The following is a 20,000-nucleotide window of genomic DNA, read 5'->3' on the forward strand; positions in this document are numbered from 1 at the left end:
AGACAACTATTACTTTTTAAGGTAAATCACTGTGAGTGTTTATTACTTAGTTGTGGACATTTAAAGATCATCAATGAACGTCAACTTTATTTAGTCCATGCATAAAAGGACATAAATGAGACTGAACAATTTCCATCAGAACTATATCATATAGAACTGATAGACATGCTCAGAGGCAACAGAAGTGAAGGTGGAAGCAGCTATGCCCATGCTTGATGCTGACATGCTTGGTAGCTTTCAGAATTATTGACACCCAAGGAGTTGCAGAACTTTTAAGGTAACATTCTTACAGAGGCCTACTTAGAAGATTGCATATCCCTCTGTCTATTACGCAGTACCTGTTGCTCAAAATTGAAAAGACAAGGTTTTCCAGAAGTATCACATACTATCTATTTCATTTAAAGTACCCCTCCAACTTTGATGTGTAACTTCTAGATTATTGTGCATTTCGCCCACTGGTCATACTATTATCAAACCTATCATCAACTTCTTTCTATTCATTGCACCTGCACGTCTTCCTCTATCCTAATATTTTTCTATCACTACCTCTGCCTGCTTCATCCCCTCTGACATACCCGACGTGTTCCCCCCACCAACCGCCCTCCTATGCAAATGTCTCGTAGACTCCTCATCTATACCCAACAATTACTCCATGTCTACTATCTCATCTCTGTGATCAATTTCTTTCCTTCCTAATTAGTATCCCAGTATATTGTGTGCCCCCTGAGATCCGACACTATAATTAGACTGTCATGACGTTCATTATCTTGTAGCACCATGTGCATATCATACTTGTTCTTTTTCTTGTGACCCACACAGTGGGTCTGCTAGACATTGTTCTCCCACTCTCACCTAAACCCTACTTACTGTCCTTCAACAATTGCATGCCAAGGTAATAACTCCAAAATGAGTTATGGAGACGTTCCTCCGTGTCTCATATTGAACCTTGATTTATTCTATATTTCAATTATCATGTTTAACTTTTACACCCTATTATCAATCTATGCTCTCATTGTGTACAACCATACTCCATGTCCCATTGTTACTCACCTAACCCCCTTCGCCAAATCCCAACTGTTGCAGTGTTCTTCCATTCCATTTGCCCCACCATCCCATTAGACCGACATTCATCCCCTACGTAACCTCTTACAAACCTCGCTATTCTACTTCCCCTCAAACATTAAACCCCTACATCTATCATAACAAAGCACTTAACCATAATCAATCTTCCCATCTGGCTCTATCCAATACACCCTATACAATCAACATCAAAATCCCCACCATATATTCTATGCTCCATCACTACTTACCAACTAGTCAATTTTCCACATGTGTTTTCCCCCTATCCAATTAATCTCTCCTGTCTCGCACGTGACCTCAGCTACTTTACTTGCCTGTTACACATATACACCTCAAACCTTCCCTCGTGCCTTGTCTCATTGTCCATCCTGATCAATTCGTCTTTAGTATCTTTATCGGTCTCATGCACTCCATATATGACTCTATCCTAAATCACCTGTAATCCCGTTACCCTTGTGATCTGTTCCATCACCTTTCTGCTATGTATTTCACTTACCACTGTCCCTGTTGCTTTCATCAGTAGTGACCATCTTCCATATGTCTATTTCCGACCCTCTCCCAACGTTTATCAGTAAATATGATGTTTCAGACGATTTACCGTTGTCTTGTGCTTATCACACACACATTATCGTCTACACTTACCATTTTTTTATATTATATTTCCTTTATTTCGTCTTTCCACATAACTGTCAACACATATGCCTGATATTCTCACTTACATATTTGTCGAACCCTATACCGTATAGTGAGCTGTCACTACTTAATATCGTATTTTCTGTTTCACCACACCTACCTACCCCAACTTCTCCCTCAGTAACATGACACTCATGAGTTCATCCTGTCACTGTTGTTAACACTACTTCCTCTCAAAATAATACCGCACATTAGACTCTACCATCAGTCCGAGCCCAGTTCGCCTTTCCTCTACTATTCATTCAATATCACTCTGTTTCTAGTACACCGTCATAAAGTCTGTATCGTTTAATCCTTAAACTTTTACCCATTCCTACATTCTGCATATAACCCCTATTTATGTCCACACCACTCTTCTATTTATATCCGCAATGTACACTTCTCCCAGCTGTGCGCAAATAGATTCACCTATCAACTGTCACTTGCTCCAGCCTGTCCCTACAGTCAATATAATAGTTTGTCACCCAAGTCTTACACCATGCGAAATGTCTGTGTCATTCTTAAGTTTTACTCTCCTGTCTACGTCTAGTATTCTCTGTGTGCATCACTCTCCCACTCTCATGTGAAATTTTACCTTCTTGAACTCACCATGTGTCCATCAATACATCTTCCCATATCCGCTATCTCACGTGCATATACTCTCTATTCTAATAAGATGATTCAACTATACCTCTAATAACATTGAATGAGTAGTCACACTGAAATATATCTCACTTTCCCGATATCATTATCTCTGAATAAACTCCCCAAACCTCTTGCGCGAGCCAGCCTCGCTATATCCCACACACTCTCCGTATCTATCAATCCGCCACAAACCAACTGTGAACTATCAATCTCGATATCGCTACACCCACCTAATCTCCTCTTCTCACGCCACTCCGACACACTTCCCTATCCCATTCACCCTTCCTTCTGATGTCCCTATGCACACCCATAAAACACCTTACTACATTTATCTATGTCTTACACTTCCATACCCACAAGAATCCAAAACTCTACAGTATCTGAATACAATATATCACCCCGAGATACCACAACACACCCAAGTACTGATGTCATGCCATATCCCCAAGTATGTGTCACACTACCCACTGAGTAGTTCCCCGAATCTATGAGTGACGTGTTAACTAACCAACTCTCGACAAGACACACAATCTTTGTTCACTCATGTGCATCCCCTCCACTCTCTAGTACACCCTAGTCCCAGACCAGAATGTTGAATAAGATCATAACATGATCCAACCTGGACAGACGTACCTCTCATAAGACTACAGCATGTATACGAAATGAAATACACTCATCACAATCAAGACATGTAGATCCAATAGTTGTGTTCAGTTCGTACCATCTGTGCTTCTCCGCCCTACCCTACTCACTCACCATGAACTCGAACCCTTGCCTCCCGAATGTGTGTTAAAAAGTCCAGTTTTTCTGGATAAAGTGTGACTCATCGCTGCACATACCTCAGTCACACCCTTTGATCATCTCGACATCCTCAACCCCTCCTCACAATATCCCCCTAGACTCTAGATGTGGCTCTACACTCTATCTCCACCATACCTGTATTACGTTATAAAGTACCCAAAGACATTGACATTACCATCTCAGATATCAATAGAGCATTTCATCATTCCAACAATACTATTCGCAACAGACTAACGCAATCCACACACACCATTCGTCGAAACCCGCTCCATCATGTATGCAATCCACAGTTTCGTAGTATGTGCTGTCAGTGTGTTATACCCGTCGATCAATTCCTCAAGATTTGCTACATTACGTATCAATCCTTGTAATATAACAACGCCTGAAACTCTGCATAATTCAGAAGCCACTATGAGTACACCGCATCACATGAGACGCCTTTGACTTTGTTATGAACTCAGTAGTCATTGTGTTACTTGAATTTTAGTGCGAAGACCACATCACCCCCCACAGAAAGAATAAAATGTACACCTAAGATGCTGACAGCAGTTGATCTAACAACCCTTCCCATCGCGCGATGACAAACAAGAGCGTAGGGATAATCCATACGGATTATAAATATACCTATTGAGTATAGTCATCTCGCTACACTGCGATTACGACGCGGTTAATCCCAACAGTGGATTAGATAATACACACTAATTATTCTTGTTGCATTGTTAGTACCACTATATAAGCCATGAGCCTCCGTAAATTTGTCTCAATAGAGCGCACTCTAGAGGACAGTAGCTAGAGATCTTAGGACCTCCAAGAACATCCTTGAAGATGTCATTGTATGTGAGTGTCGAAGAAAGTTAAATAGGCGCATCACGAGGGCCTCTCCCAGCCAATGTAGGTGTAAGCTTAGACTAGCAAGTGCAAGCGCTGAGGCGCACCACGGGAGTCACGGTACTGTGATACTTGGCAATGTGACCTGGATGAGAACGGTAGATATAAAAAACTTTGTAGCGGAATAATCACTTATATTCACTTAAGTTATTATCAGTACTATAAATGAGACGAATGTGTGTGAATGTTTTTTTCATATCGGAGATGTTATTCTCATCGGTTCGCATTAAACTGGAACGAAGTGTCGCCTCACCCTTGTTCTTGGTTTGTAGTGCGTTTCGCCGTCTTAGTAGCGAAGTCAGCGACGCCAAGTCGATCTGCTTCCGGTTTGAACCACAGTTTTGCTTATTGTGTACTTTTTATTTCGCTCTTTCTAGTGGACGTAAAGTCATGATGTAGTAGTGTCTAATATACTAGAATATCTGAAAAGAAATGACATTCGCAGATGTAAACAATATAGAGAGGTCCCCTTAGATAAATCTTTTTGGGTTTGTATTATGCACAGAGCAGAAATCGTAGTTCAATGTCTGTCATTCTACGCACACACTCATGCATCTCACTCACTCACTCACTCACCACACACACCAAACTTAGAAATCTCCACGACCAAGCTCACAAACAAAACACACCACATCTGACTCATACACAGAGAGATCAGCTCACTCATCAGTCATCTGCACTCGATCTGTACAACTTCATACTTATCTCTCATCCTACAGACGTCTCACCAAATCATACCCATCGAACACTACGCGATGACTACTCTCTGATACACATACAGTAAATCATCTCCTCATGACCTCTGTACCATCGCACTACTGACAAGCTGTCAGTCACAACCAGGTCCTACCTCACACACACTAGACTCCATCACACTACGCCACATCAACCACCTCCACGTACACCAATCTACCACCAAATCTCAGACCCACTACTGTAAGTGGTCGTCGCCGCGCCATCATTTACCAAAGTCATTATGTAATACCCGTGTATAACCCTCACTTACTAGATACGCATAAATGTCATAAATCTAAATTACATAAACTAATATTGAATTATTGATACTGTATATGTTTGTGATCGCGCTGATTTTGTAAATACATCATGTGGTCGTGCGTGTAGTGAGTGATCGTTACGACAAAAGTCTGTGATGATGTGTGTAATCGTTCAATCTGTAGCTGAGTGATAAATATATACATAATCCATTCTAGCCTATCATCGCATATATATCTTAAAATCTATAGATATACAAGAGACAGATTGTACGTGAAATTATATCATTAATTATCTTGACATGCGTGTCTTCTATAAAACAGATCCTAGAAGTGAATGTGAATGTAACTGTCAATTATATTTTTAACATAATACACCTACTATAATTGTTCTTATAAATTGAGGGTCCTCTATGCGACATAGTGTTACCACAAATAATAGTAAGTACAGTAACCCCAAACAACATCACCCTCACAACCAACATACACACACCTTCACATACACATAAACCATTCTCAACAAATATCTTCATCAAGATCATAATCATCCCCAAACACCAAAATAACTTATTCACCTAAATATAGCAATAATGTAAATACAATGATTAATGCTTTAATAATGAATAACTAATCATGCCGAGAAAATATATGAAAACTACATAATAGCACAAGAAGTAGGATACACAAAAAAACTATAGATAACATGTGATTAAAGTAAGAATCACGTAATGATAAGAAAGAATAAAAAATAGATATATTTCCAGAATATATACACACACACACATACAACGACACAGCTAAATAATCATGATAACAACAACAGACGCTACACACAAATACTAACACGATGAATTAGAACACACATACACTCTCATACACACACACCAAATGACTGCAAAAAGTCAATGCATAAATGATGGTTAGAAACATACTAACACACACACACACACACACACTGTACACACACCCACAATTATATATATATATTTATATATGAATGTATATGAGTAGTATATATTACCTATATTGTAATATATATGTATGTCATTGATGAACTGACCATCACACACACATCGATGATGACACACCCACACACCACACAACCATGCAGTGACCCACACACAGTCGACACACACAACACAAACTACACGAAATCACACAGACGACACGACATACATACGTACAACAAATACGACACAACCGACACACACATACATACAGACAAACATAAACACTAATAAGCACAACACACCATACATACATCTACATACCATTACATGATCAAACAATCCCTCCCCGACCTTCCCACACCCCCCCCCTTCTTCCAAGTCCTCTCACCCATGTCCCACACCGCCCCGCCCTCACAGAGATCATTCCACGTCCCCCACTTCAGCTTCCTCCGTCACTTCTTCCCTTTCCCTCTCACTTCCCTACTAAACCCACCCCCCACATCCGCTACCTCTCCCACACAATCAAACCCTAACAAAATACCCCCCCACCCCTTTCTACAATCTACCTCTCTAACCTCAACAACACACCGCACACCCAACAACACACAACAGCTTCCCCTCCTTACCCTTACCCCCCCCCTACTCCGCCAACAATTCACCCATTTTTTAATCAGAGACAACTAACATAGATAACCTCTCGCTACTCTCACTACCCCCCCCCCCCCACCCCCCCCTCCCCGCCCCCCTTATCATCCAATATAACACTTCCCTCACAAACACCTCCAACTAGAGATAGATTAAATCGAATAGATAGAATATAGATATAGAATAGATATAAGATATATAGACAATAAGAGAATAGAGAAAGAGAAGAAGGAGAGAAGATAATATATCTAGAGACCGCACTCACTCCACGCAACACACACACATAGAGTGTGGCTCATAGAGAACTCTCCAACGACCCGCGTGACCCGCTATGCGTCGTAGAAAGACACCTACTCGCTCCGGCCTGTGACCCTCTCCCCGTCACCACCCACCACCCCCACATCACCCATTAACCACACACCCCACAATCACCCAGCAATACCCCATCCCTGCGCTACCAACGAATCCACTAATAAATTCTGCACCGTTCCGTCCACATTACATGGCCCTCAATACACATTCCATTACTTACTACTATCCATTCTATATCAATCCACCAACCACGCTCCAGAAGTAATTCCATCATATCTTGTCACAATAGTATCTTTGAGAACCACTATCATATCATTGTCAACGCTAATTCTTTTCAACCATTCCTCACGATACCCGTACTTTATGAAGAACCTGCTCGATATGAGTTCCGTCCAGCCCCTTTTGTTTGTTTCATCTAATCGCGTTCTCGAACTCTATCCCTACCGTATACTCATAATCCACTCTATATATACTGTATCACTGTAATCATCGCTCACCATTATTTCTCCCTCATCTATACACGCCCTTATACTCCTCCCCATTTCCAAATATACACACCACCAAAGTCCAACAAACTTCCATAATCGTTGGAGTTAACGAGTATTTACACATATTACTATTCTTATATCGCATTAATGCTAAAGTGACTCATAATCGTGCCAGAATTCGCTCTCGACCCTATGCACCCCAAGGCCTCTTTGAGGCCGCAGAGTTCAGCCAGGGCAGGTGTTCTCAGAGAGCTCTATAATCCCAGTATGAGGAGATATCCACGGAGGTGAGTGTGAGGGGAGAGGGGGATGGGGATGGGGGGGGGGTGATGGGGAGGGGGATAAGGGTGGGGTACCCGATAGGGTTAAGGTTGAGGGGGTAGGGGGGGGGATGGGGGGGGATATGGATTGTGGGTGGGTAAGGGGGTGGGGGGGGTTGGGAGGAGGCCCATTAATTAATATATTGTCATTATACAATATACTTGTTGCCATTAGACATGATGCTTAGTCGCATGTCTGTCAACAGGAAAAAAAAGTATGTGTAGTCCTGTTTTTATCTTTTTGAAATTAAAAGTACAGTGGATGGAAAGGAAATGGCATTGTGTAATGACCCCCATTCATTCATAAACAACATATGCATAATTTATCATGGCATAAAGTCCTAGGACATGCATAATTAGAATATGCCAATAAGGGATAATGAGGTGTTTGAACCAGTGCAACAGTATAGTCATATACTTTCAAATCATGTTCTACTTTAGATAATTTGGTTTATGGATTATGAACGGGTTTTCATCACAAATGCTACGCAGGATATGTAGATATTACAAATAACCTATTATATAAGTAACTCCGAGATATCCATATCATTTCTACTTTTTCAAATGACATCCTTTGGCAAGGAGAAATAGTGAAAATAATGCATACTCTAGCATTTATCTCTTCTCAGAAGTTGAAGATGCCACAGCCACGACCACCAGGCTCCCTGAAAGAGCAATGTGTCCGCAACATCACAGTCAACATGGACAGTTTTTGGTGCCAAGACTACATCAAAAACTGGCTCAGTCAGAGCAAGAGCCTCATCTTTGTTCTTGGACCCTTTGAGGATTTGCGTAAGTAAGAGAGGTATGTCAAATTTGTCATCATGTGGCCTTATGTCGTACAACCGAGGTTCTGTTAATGAACGCTTGTCCTTTTCTCTCTGAATCTATTTTCAATCTTCCTCTTTGTGATATTTCTATTTCATCTTTTTGCAGGAGCATCACCAGGATAAATTCAATGGATAGGCACTTAACCCATTGTGGACGGGGGATAGATTCGCTTGCCCATTCTTCAGGATGGGTTTTATTTCTGAGCGGGGCAGCTTCATGTAATATACTTTGACATTTCCCTCTCTCTTTCAGCCACTCATTGTAAAACTAGGGCCATTTTTGTGTTCTATTTTTTGTTTATTTTATTGTGTTTAGAGACTTATATGTGCCATATGACAAGCTCTGTCAATACAGCAGTACTATAGTATAGGATCCATTCTAGCTCATTATTTTCTTTTTACCCAGTGTGACAGTGGTATCACTGTTTTATGGGAGGACAAATAGCAATTTCTATTTTTTTGTATTTATGTAGTCATGAATGAATACAAAACATATAACCATCTACAATGAAAATAACATGAAGAGGAAGGGAAGAGGAAGGAAACCTGTGCTATTGACTATGAGTGCCACAGTAAAAGGCATCCCTGTTAGCACAGGAGCATATTTTAGACACTGGGCATGGTTTGAGTCTTGTCATTCTGCCTGTACATTCTTCATCGGCGGTACTTTAGAGCAAGAGGTCGGAAATTTGCGGTGTGCTTTCGCTCTATAAAAATAGTGCTTGCTGGAGACAGTGGATGGGTGCCATTCAAGGCTCTCTCTCCTGCTGGTGCTAGAAGAAAGTGGTGCCATCTAGGTTTTGGATGTTAGGATTGCTTTGTATTATGGTAATTATAGTAATTATTACTGAAATTGTAATCATCACTCACTCCATACTCATAGCACAATAAAATAGCACAGTGATCCAAAATCCCCGAACTTCATCTTGTACATCATGACACCCATCGTCAGGCCAAAGCTCTTGCATCATGTATGTCATGATACCCGTCCACAATGGGTTAAGGATATGGGGGTAGGGTTGTAGTGAATTGTGAATTTCTAAAAAACAACCCTAGGCACCCACTGCAAGATGAGGGATATGGTCCCCAGATACCCTGTGGTGATGTCCCTGCCTTTTTGTCCCATGTTTTGACCTTCCATATTTGATGTGTGTGTTATACCAGTAAAGCACAAGTTAAGGAAAATTAATCTACTATTATTCAGGGCCTGAAGTTGCAATTACTATATAATGAGTGTAAATTAACATCTGGAGACTTTGTTGTTGAATTTTGTATTACTTTTTATGTTGAAAAAACATTTTATGATATTAATTTTGGTAACATCTACTATGTATTAGTGATACTGTGCCTCAGAATAATTTTGTTGAAGAAATTTGATAATTTTTCAGTAATAAAAAAAATCACTTTTCAATTTGCAAGTTCATTAAAAAGTAGAATAACTTTAAAAGAATCTTTCTTTTAAGGCCATCTTTTGGAATCACTTCTCCATTAGGCTCCCTATTTCATTAGCTCCTCTCCGCAGCGAGTACGTTAATTGAGATGATAATTGAGGAGCTGAATGCCTCTGGCAAGCTCAGAAAGCATCACCTTCACCTGCTTCTCTTGTATCACCTGGAGCGGCTGAAGCTAAGCCGGGAGACCTCGGAGTTCAGTTACATCTTATCACTCTTGGCTCAGCGTTGCAAAGTAAGCTTGAGATTTGCTTCTTTTTTGGTATGATTTTTCTGTCATTGATATTGTTATTATTATTAGTATTATTATTATTAGTATTAGTATTATTTTTTTAGGTTGGGTTTCAGTTGCTGCAGGACGAACACAAAATTAAGATAACGGTTATATCATATATAATGTAAATATAATTTTAGGCGATTTTCACTTGCCTCATTTTATGAGAAGCTGAGAAGAATTTTTTTTTTTGACAAGTCAAGAATACAAATATAAGTGCAATGACCACATACATATGTAACAATGTAAAGTGTGTATTGAGAGGGAGAGATCATGATGTGATAGCATGTCATCCAGTATGAATGTGTTAAAGAAAGAGGAGTTCAGACTGGTACTCTCTTTTTTTTCTATTAATTTATTACCTCATAGAGAAAAATATGACAAAACATGTCTTTTAGCATCTTTCCCCAAATATGAAATTGAAATAAAAGGGAGGGAAAGGGTCTGGAACATTCTTTTTAGCAATAAGATGAGAACAGTCTCAGCCTCATCATGACCTGAGCTACCGCAGAAAAGCACCCTACTGCTCACTTTTTTCCCCGTAATTCAAAAATGAATGGATTGCATAGATAAGATATTGGAGTTTAAAGTTAGGTAAGAAATTAGAGGGTAAAAGTGAAAAAAAAAAAAAGGAAACGGGAAAAGATGGCTCTCTAAAGATATTCCGTGACCATAATTTCATTTTTTCTAGGCCCACTTGGGAGATTTTTTGTCACTGCTCAATTATTCTTTGCTTGGTAGGAATTGTTGTCTATTACCTTATAAATATTTTATTTATTTGATTAATGATATAGAATGAAGCCTAATGGCAATAGAACATTACAGAAACTCATATCAACTGAGCTTTAGATGGCAATTAGATGACTTGACACCTCATAAGGTAAGAGAGAACTGACATATCAGGTCAGATGATAAAATTACATTGTATTGCATCCATTGCAATGAATTAATGAAATTAAGAAGTTGCTTTATAAACTGAAATTTGTCATGATATTGTAATAGCTTCACTACATTGTCATTCATAAAATCCGCAATGGTGGGTTATGGCTCGAGACTGCACCTTTCCAATATTGTATGCCTTTGAACCATTAACAGTAATTTGGGTAATGTAAGGTATTTATTTTTCCTAACTTTTTAAAGAGTTAATAATAACATCTGTTTCATTATTGCAACTTGATGATAAATATTTCACAAATATTTCACATGCACATATAGTGTTGGTGTTTGAACCTGGCATGAAAAGGCCTGCAGCACCATAAATTGCCTTATTTTCTTCATCTGAATATCATACCAGAATGTGTTAAGAAACTCCTTTGTCACTGCCCTTCCATATGTGAGCAGTTACTGCTTTTCATTCACTAGTGCATAGGAGGAAGTTTGCTAACTTTCTATGGTCCTGCACCACTCACCTTCCTCCCTTCCCCAGCCAGGGTCTTACAAAGCCATATAAAGTGGCCTTTACAGATAGATATCTTACTAAAGAAGGGGAAAAGTAATAAGGATATTGCAGTGTTCGAAGTGCTCAGAGGTGGACCAGGAAAGTTTACAAAGGGGGTGCCAGTCACCAGCCTGGAGAGCAGTCTAAGCTATCAGCTAGAACCGTGAGGCTTATTAAGCATTAAGTGGATGCTGTTCTAGGTCTTTCTAAAAGGGGACTTAAGGGAAAAAGTTTCAAACTCCTTGTTGGTGTGGCTCTACATTTAGCTCAGTGATCTTTAAGAAGAAGCTAGGATTTGGTAGTTACTTTGCAGTCCCAAAACCCAAGGTTACCAGGGCCCCCAGGTCATGAAGGGTGACTTCCACCAAAAAACACTAAAGATGGACCAGAGGAGGAAGGTGCTCTGGACAGACGAGGGAACATTTGCAGTATTTGACATCTCAGTAAAATATGTGTATTGTAGGCATGGCAGCAACTTCTTGGAACCCTGCTGTGCCAAGCAAACTGTAAAACACCCTAATTTCCTGATGGTATGATATTTTTTTGTATTATGGTGAGAAGATGAACAGTTTTAATTATCTCGAGCTACAGTGTAACCCCTTACCAAAATCAAAAGAAAAATACAATGCCAACATGTTCATGGAGGATGGTTCAAAAAATGCTAATGAATGACTTTGAGATTGTTGCATGCCATTCTTCAATCACAATCCTGACAGTCCACCAGATCTGAGCCAGTAGAAAACCAGTGGGCTATCATCAAAAGCAATTTGAAAAAGAAAGACACATCACCTAACTCAAAGCTACAGGATGTGACTACTCAGTAAATTACGAAAAGTCTGTGAGGGTTTCCTTATAACTATATACTTCCCTGGTTTTGATAATTTTGTTGCCATAGGAGGGCCAGCACCAGGTTCAACCACCAGCATTAGATTTGTTTATGAATTGCATCACCATTTTTTTTTTTTTTAGATTTATTTCTCCATTTAGATCTAAGCTTAAATGAAGATGCATGATGAAGATCTATCCTCTCTAATGCAATCTTCTAAAAAAATAGTAATGTTTTTGGAATCTACCGATCAAAAGGAACATTATGTGATTTTAAAAAATTAAAATTTTCTGTTTTTTTTTGAAGTGGCACAGGTTGCTATGTCTTCACCTGAGCATGACTAAACATAGTATGCACATCATTTAGGGGTTAATCTTTCTGACGGCCCGTCTTACAGTGTATGGCCATGGGTGGGCATCTTAAGATGTGTGTTTGCTATTATTTTCTATGTGATTCTATTTTTGGTGTAATAGCACTGTGATACTAATTAACATTTAGTTACCCATAGTTACAATTAAAAAGATAGATTGCTTGTGTTTTCAATAATACAAAAAATTTGGGATGGAAGTGATGCCACCAAGTAAAACATGCCCATAACTGAAAGGTTAATATTATATGTAACCTATTAAGTTGCCCTTTGGTAAGGATTGAAAATATTAGAATTATATATATATCTTTAAATGATTTTGTTTTTGAAAATGTAAAACTAAAGAAAAAAAAAGAAGAAAAAAAAAAGATCATCAACATCCTCTGTATAGTAAAATAAGTCAGTGATATTAACTGATTTTGCTTTTTTTTTCCAGAAGCTACGTCACCTAGGACTGAAAAGCAGGAATCTACCTCGCAAAATGGTGAATGAAATATTTATAAACTTAGAACTCCTACAGACGGTCGACTTATCACAGACCAATGTTGCTGATCAGACTCTAAGTGTCATGGGTGCATATGCCAAACACATAAGGTAATGCTGAAATTATCATCTTTAGTCTTGAATACATAACACCTGAAATAGGAAATTTGAAAAGAAAGAAAGATCAATGTTTATTGAAATATGGTTTCTACTTGTACTGCGATTTGATGATATAAGAAGCTGAGAATATTTTTTTAGAAGGTAACATTTTGATTCTTAAAAATGAACTTAAAAAAAATCAAGCATACATTTTAGATAAGACCACAATTACATATGTAACATACACTAAACAAATATGGTTGATAGATGCATACACATAAGATGCCAATGCACAAAGACATATGCAGACATAACCTTACATACATATATACATACATCCATACATCTTTGCATATATAGATATAATGTTCCTCTTTACTTTAAAAGATTAATATTTCATTTTACTTGTTTTCAGAGTTCTGAATCTTGCAGATACTGATGTAACTGATATTGGCATATCAAGTCTATGTCATGGCATTAAGATGTCAACCATACATCCCTCTGAGAAAACACACATATCACAATCTCTATTGAAATTAGATTTATATGGAACAGTAGTAACTCCCAAAGGGATTCAGTGTGCCTTGATTAATATGCCAAATTTAAAGGAAATTGTGCATTCTACCCTGTTATTTTCTGTGTCAAAATTAGTTGAAAGCAGACAGAGAATGGCTGAGGAGGCCTTGGTCCTTGGTGGGGACATACAAGAGTTGGGGCCATTGCAGCTAAGGGCAGTGCAGAGTGACGAATTTGGCGGTGGAGCCTTTGGGGTCTTTGCAGATGCAGAACATATTACAACTGCCTTAAGTGTCTGTCCTTCAGTTCAGTATCTGTACCTCAGAGATATTAGTAATGTGAAAAGTAACAGCTTCTTACCCATCTCTAAACTCAAGAATGTGATTGATCTAGTGTTGACTTTGAGTGATGATGTGCATGTTGACTTTTATGAGCAAATTTTTCCTCTTCTCCAGTGTCATGGAGAAAGTTTACGTCGTCTACATCTACAAAATGTACAGAAAATTAATGTAGAACTTATAGGCCATTTATGCCCTGAGCTGCAAATTTTGGAGCTTGATGGAAATAATACCTACTGTCATAGTGGCCAAGTATCCAAAGAGTTCAAGAACAAAAAGAGTAAGCCTAAGTTCAATAACCTGAAGAGTCTCAACTTGAGTCATGTTCCAAATGACATCCTGGAATCTTTAGAGTTCCAGATATCAGCTGAGTGCCTACGATTAACACTTGGTTCCCCTCTTTTAGAAAAGGTTTCTGTGATGGGTCAGGACCTTCTCACAAATGAAATACTTTTAGATGTCATGCAGACAACAAAACTTCCCCATCTGAGTTTTCTTAGTTTAACACTCTGCAATAATATAGATAATGTATCAATTTGGACATTAATTCATCTGAACAACCCACTTTCTGAGTTGAATCTTATAGATTGTCAAGAAATAACATTTGGTGATTATAATGGTTTCCAAAAATACATAAAGAAGAACAAGCTTGCATTAAAAATTTCATGGGCATGATGTCCTCATTAATAAATGTTTTTTATGCCAGTGAACAAAAGGAGAAATTAGGTTTATAAATATATAAACTATAATAAAGAATCATAGCATTTGTACTGTATCATAGCTTGTCTATTCTAGATTGCCAATATTATGTATATAGATATATCTGCCTGAGGCACCACCACCTCACAAATTGGTTATATTTTGATTAGATCACTAGTACCTTCTAATGTTCAGAAAGAAGATTGAAGTTTAGGGTACCAAGATGAATGTGTCTACTTTTTTATTATATAGATAACAATAGTGCAGTGCAAACAGAGTAATGGGAGTACAGGAGGTACTTCCCTCCTCGAGAAGTGCAACGATTAGACTTCAGTTGTAACGTCTGTGTCCGACTCAAGGCTTTTGTGAAATCCTCTCACATAATTACTCACTATCTTCATTCATTAAAAAAAATTTTGCTCGTTATTTTAAGTTATGACTGGTCAAGGGCTATTTAGGTGGCAAGTGCTGGGATTTACATGGAAATGCACATACACACATCATCATACCCATGCTTATGCTTATATTCACACAACTATGTTCATACAATCACACACTCTGTGTCTGTGTGTGTCTGTCTGTGTGTCTATTCATTTTCAAATAATTAATGTAGATAATAATTGATTTCCACAGTTTATTTCACTTTATTTAGCTCTTGAATCTTCAAAAAAAGGCTTTTTAGAAAGTCAAACAGGAGCATCAGACACTTCAACTGTAGAATTATTTCATTTTCCCATGTTTGTAGGAACATCAACTTGTCCCCACAGATAACCCTTTAGACGGGAAAACGGGAAGTCTAAAAACACAGTTAATGAATGTGAGGGAACTCCTGCACCTCTCTCAGATACCTACAAGAACCCTGCTTTTAGTTTATGATAATGTGGCTGTCGATTCTTTCCTGACTTGCTTCTTGCACAGTTGATTTGATTTTGATGGCATCCATATTTGTTCATGGAATATTGGACTTTTTTTTTCCGCCAAGCAATAGGCTAAGACTATTTCTACTTGAACTGATTTTCCTGAACACATTCCTTTGTTTGTGTCATTGTTATTGGTCTCAGTTTAGGTTTACAGTATGCATGAATACAAGTAGTATATCAGAAAACTTAACTGTCGTATCATGATCAACAAGATTTACTTCTGGTTTTACCAAGCCTTACTGTATGATGAAATTTAGTATCAAAATTTATTTCATACATTTTTTTAAGAGAAGTCAATGGCTGGTTATTGAGTCTTTTTGCTATTCAACTTATTCATTTTTAGCAATCTTATTATTTAGTGAGAGGTCAGTCTTTGAAATACAGTACGAATAAAATATTACTATTGATATACTAGGCCTTAACTACCACTCAGGTTATATATGATCTCCATTAGACAATGATATCTGTCTTTTGTGTGGGTACTCGTGTTGAAGCCTTAGTCATGTCTTGCCTGGTGAAATTATTTGTTGTGCCTTTGTGTGTGCCAGCATGGGATTCTAGTTTGCTTTTTACAGGTCACATCTTTATAAAGTCAACTATAAGGCTAATTGATTTCAAAGGTGACAGAGTCAAGAAGCAATGTTATAACTTAACAATTTCAAAATTTTGTTACATTATTTAGTATGTGTTTACTTAAAAGAGGTGTAAAAACTTGACCAGAGAATTTCTTTACAAAAATATTTATAAAACTTCTTTTAGTACTACTGTGAGAAGGCCTTTAATAACCAGTTGTAAATGCTTTCTGGAATAAGAGAACAAAATCACTTGAAAATAACTTCCGAACAGAGCTTCTTTGAATCAATCTTCAAAGATATTTCCAAGCAAATGAAGATCAACTAAAATATAAGTGTAGTTTTATGGGAAAATGTGTGTCTGCAGATTTTATAGTTTTCATTGTTTTTGTTGTTTTTCTAGTTTTTATTTTGTTGTTTTTCTCCCATATATTTGTTGTAATATTTTCATTTGGCACTTCCCCCCAATCCTCAAATGATGGCAATTAGGGTCATTATTACCTTGATATGAATTAACACAAAAGTTTTGGAGGGACAGTTAATTTTCCCCCTTGTATGTGTACTGATAAGTTGAGAATTAGATAAACCATCAGGCTATTTTTCTTACTTTCTCATTATTATTCAAGTAGTGTGCTTTGATTGATTAAGCCCAAAAACTGGAGATTGAATATGCTCAGTACATAATCCATACAGCTTTAGTCCATGGATTTGTGATAAGAGAAATTGCATGTGAGTACTATTGACCACACGGATTTTTTTTGCATTGTCTTTCTATTTCCTCTTGTTCTTGATTATTGTTATTATTATTATTATCATTATCATTATCATTATTATTAAGTACTGATGTTATGATCCCATATTACATCGATATTAGAAAAGGTATTACATTTTTTCTTACAAGTTGTTTTTCAAATTTGTAAGTGTAGCGAAATATTAAAATTATTTCATGTCTGTTATAAATATTACAATTACAAAAAGGAATATAAGACAAGACACAATTATTGATATGCTTATTTTGTAGGTGTTTTTGTAGTCATGGTGAATTTTTACTAATTTGTGTTCCTATAAAACTTTCGTGGAAGGGGTTTTACTAAGACATTTTACCAAGACATATGCAATGGGATATAATTTATATGTGAAAACAGAAAACAAGATTTTTTTTTATATGTCACAAAGTTATTGAGAATAAATATTTGTGTTAATAAAATTCATTTGATTAACATTATCCACAATATCCCTTTAAAATAAATTGGATGATTTGCAACATGACTGCAGATGAAAGCAGCAATATGATACTCTCCTTAAGTCTAATTATCCAGTCTTGACTTGAAAGGTCAAGGCATTCTGATTAATCTAATCCTTTTGCTGCTAGAATGATTTTGAGGGTAATTTTCCAAATTAATAATAATAAATGTCCATAGATTTCTTTTTTCAAGGTTTGGTGTAAATAGTTTCTTGATAATGTGCTTGTAAATAGTAAGTTTCCATTCATTCAATTTGCAGAAGAATAAACACCCAGTTAGTCAGTCATTAAATTTTTACTCTGCTGAGAAACGTCGACAAGAACACATGTGCATGACATGAACAAAACATGCGCAGCCCACTTTCCTCCAGAGCCCATAAATCTTGGGTAATTAAAGAAACGGGAGAATAAAAATACTTATATTTTATATAGGTTCAAGTACTGATAAATATTCAGAGGTATAAGTTACCTATTCCGAAAATGATATCTATCATGTTCTCATGCATTTCTTTATGGCGAAGAATTTAATAATGAATGATTGCATTACAAATCAACATTTACTTCACACATGATGAAAAGCCACTCATTTCGTAAAAATTTGGGTTATAGTGGTTTCTTCGTGAGCCACATAGATTTAAGAGGTTTATTTTGGACATTAAATAAACTTCTTTCTCTTCTGGAAAATTTAATACATTAAAATTTCTATCTGTGGATCAATTAATATCAAGACTGTTTTCCGTATCTAACAAACTTAGTTCTCTTCTTGAAGACGCACATCATGCCGAACAATTCACTCTCCTCTCCTGTCACATTCCATAATAAAAGAACACCACGCCAAAGTCTCTTCTTTTCTCACATCCTTCCTAGCACTCCCTTTTCACTCCCTGTTCTTCCTATTCCGTCCGCGCACTCACTACGTAGGCCTGGAGAACCGGCCAGCGAAGAGCGTTATTCCGAGGACCTTGTTGTGGATGAGGAACACGAACGGCCGGTTACACACGAAGGACTTGTGCCCGATGCCCACTCTCGTGTTGATCAGACCTGCGTGGAGAATATAATGTAAATAGAAAACATATTTTATGTACTATGAAGGCCCTATAGTTATCTACTACCCTGCTGGGGGAACTCATTCGGAATTTAGATTTAGAATATGTAAATATAACTCATTTGCTTCAGATCTACTAGTATTCTCTGGCAATATGCCCTATTAATGATCACATTCATTTCTGAGTTCCCCAACTACGCTCTCTATTTCTTTCCCTCCCTTCCTCCCCTATGCTTCTAATTCCCTTCCTTCCATTTCCATACTGCCCCCCCCCCCCCCCCCCCGTTCCTTTCCGCGTACAGACCTGTGGCAGCCGTAGCGACTGTGCCCTCCTCGGTGACTTCGACTGTCGCCTGGTGGATGGCTGCATCCACACTGAGGTCTGCGTGGCGATCGAAGGCCGTCATGTTGGCGGTTCCGGGGATGAACAGGTCAATGATGCCCACGCTCTCCAGACTCTGGAAGTAAGAGAGGAGTCCCGAAGTCAGAAACTAGGAAATCTGTAGGATCTTTAAGACTGGATTGTTATTAAAATGGCTTATTACTGCTGGCAAAAAATCTAGCTCGTAATACTACCCATAATTACTCTTTAATATTATTGATGACAAATCCGCCGTGAGCAGTAACCATCATCGAAATATTACTGCCAAAACAACGAAAGAAACTTACCTGCTTCAGTTCCCTTTCAATTTTTGTGGTCATGTTGAATCTAGGGAGGCTAACTTGCACGGTCTCCTTGGACATCAACCCAATGGCGTCCCGGAGAGTCTGTTGCGTGAGGTTCGCGGTGATAGAGTCCGTAGTGATGTCATTAGGCAGCAGGAGGAACATGGAAACACTGGAGTTCTCGTAAGGCAACTCCAGCATTTTGGCTCCCAGGGACGGCACGTCGCCTGTAAGATAAATGGATTTGATAATATAGCCCACCATATATTATAGCAAGTACCTGCCTAATTACCCATAAGGTCGCACATGTCAATGTCTCCTACTTGTTAAAAGATATTAATCTTCCGTCCGGTGTACAAACGAAGCTAAAGTATAGTTTCGAAATCAATGGAGACTTCTTCAAGATTACATCTTCGGAACTTCTGTCTCACTCCTTTACT

At 38.1% G+C, this 20,000-nt stretch overlaps 2 protein-coding genes across 4 annotated transcripts in view; one reads left to right on the forward strand and one right to left on the reverse strand.

Moving 5' to 3' along the window:
* Nucleotides 1-8,173: 8,173 nt before the first annotated feature.
* On the forward strand, nt 8,174-17,813 carry LOC122243351 (uncharacterized). Of its 3 annotated transcripts, none has more exons than XM_086544735.1 (4): nt 8,174-8,585; nt 10,146-10,309; nt 13,416-13,573; nt 13,977-17,813. In XM_086544735.1, exons 1-4 carry the CDS (start codon nt 8,393-8,395, stop codon nt 15,088-15,090), a joined length of 1,629 nt encoding a protein of 542 aa, XP_086400861.1. In that variant the 5' UTR covers nt 8,174-8,392; the 3' UTR covers nt 15,091-17,813. The 3 variants fall into 3 exon arrangements, with proteins under 3 accessions (XP_086400861.1, XP_086400862.1, XP_042856822.1); XM_086544736.1 differs by having other exon boundaries at nt 8,175-8,589; XM_043000888.2 differs by having other exon boundaries at nt 8,176-8,598.
* Nucleotides 17,814-18,253: 440 nt separating this feature from the next.
* Nucleotides 18,254-20,000, reverse strand: part of LOC122243352 (leukocyte elastase inhibitor A) — a 10,564-nt gene continuing 8,817 nt past the window's right edge. The window contains exons 4-6 of the mRNA XM_043000890.2: nt 19,564-19,787; nt 19,199-19,352; nt 18,254-18,890 (exon numbers count right to left, since the gene is read on the reverse strand). Coding sequence (XP_042856824.1) covers nt 18,763-18,890; nt 19,199-19,352; nt 19,564-19,787 — 506 coding nt within the window. The 3' untranslated portion in view covers nt 18,254-18,762. The remainder of the gene's footprint in view (nt 18,891-19,198; nt 19,353-19,563; nt 19,788-20,000) is intronic.

The sequence above is a fragment of the Penaeus japonicus genome, unplaced genomic scaffold (assembly GCF_977035675.1).
Source record: "Penaeus japonicus unplaced genomic scaffold, GWHDUDI00000001_assembly GWHDUDI00000015, whole genome shotgun sequence".
NCBI lineage: Eukaryota > Metazoa > Arthropoda > Malacostraca > Decapoda > Penaeidae > Penaeus > Penaeus japonicus.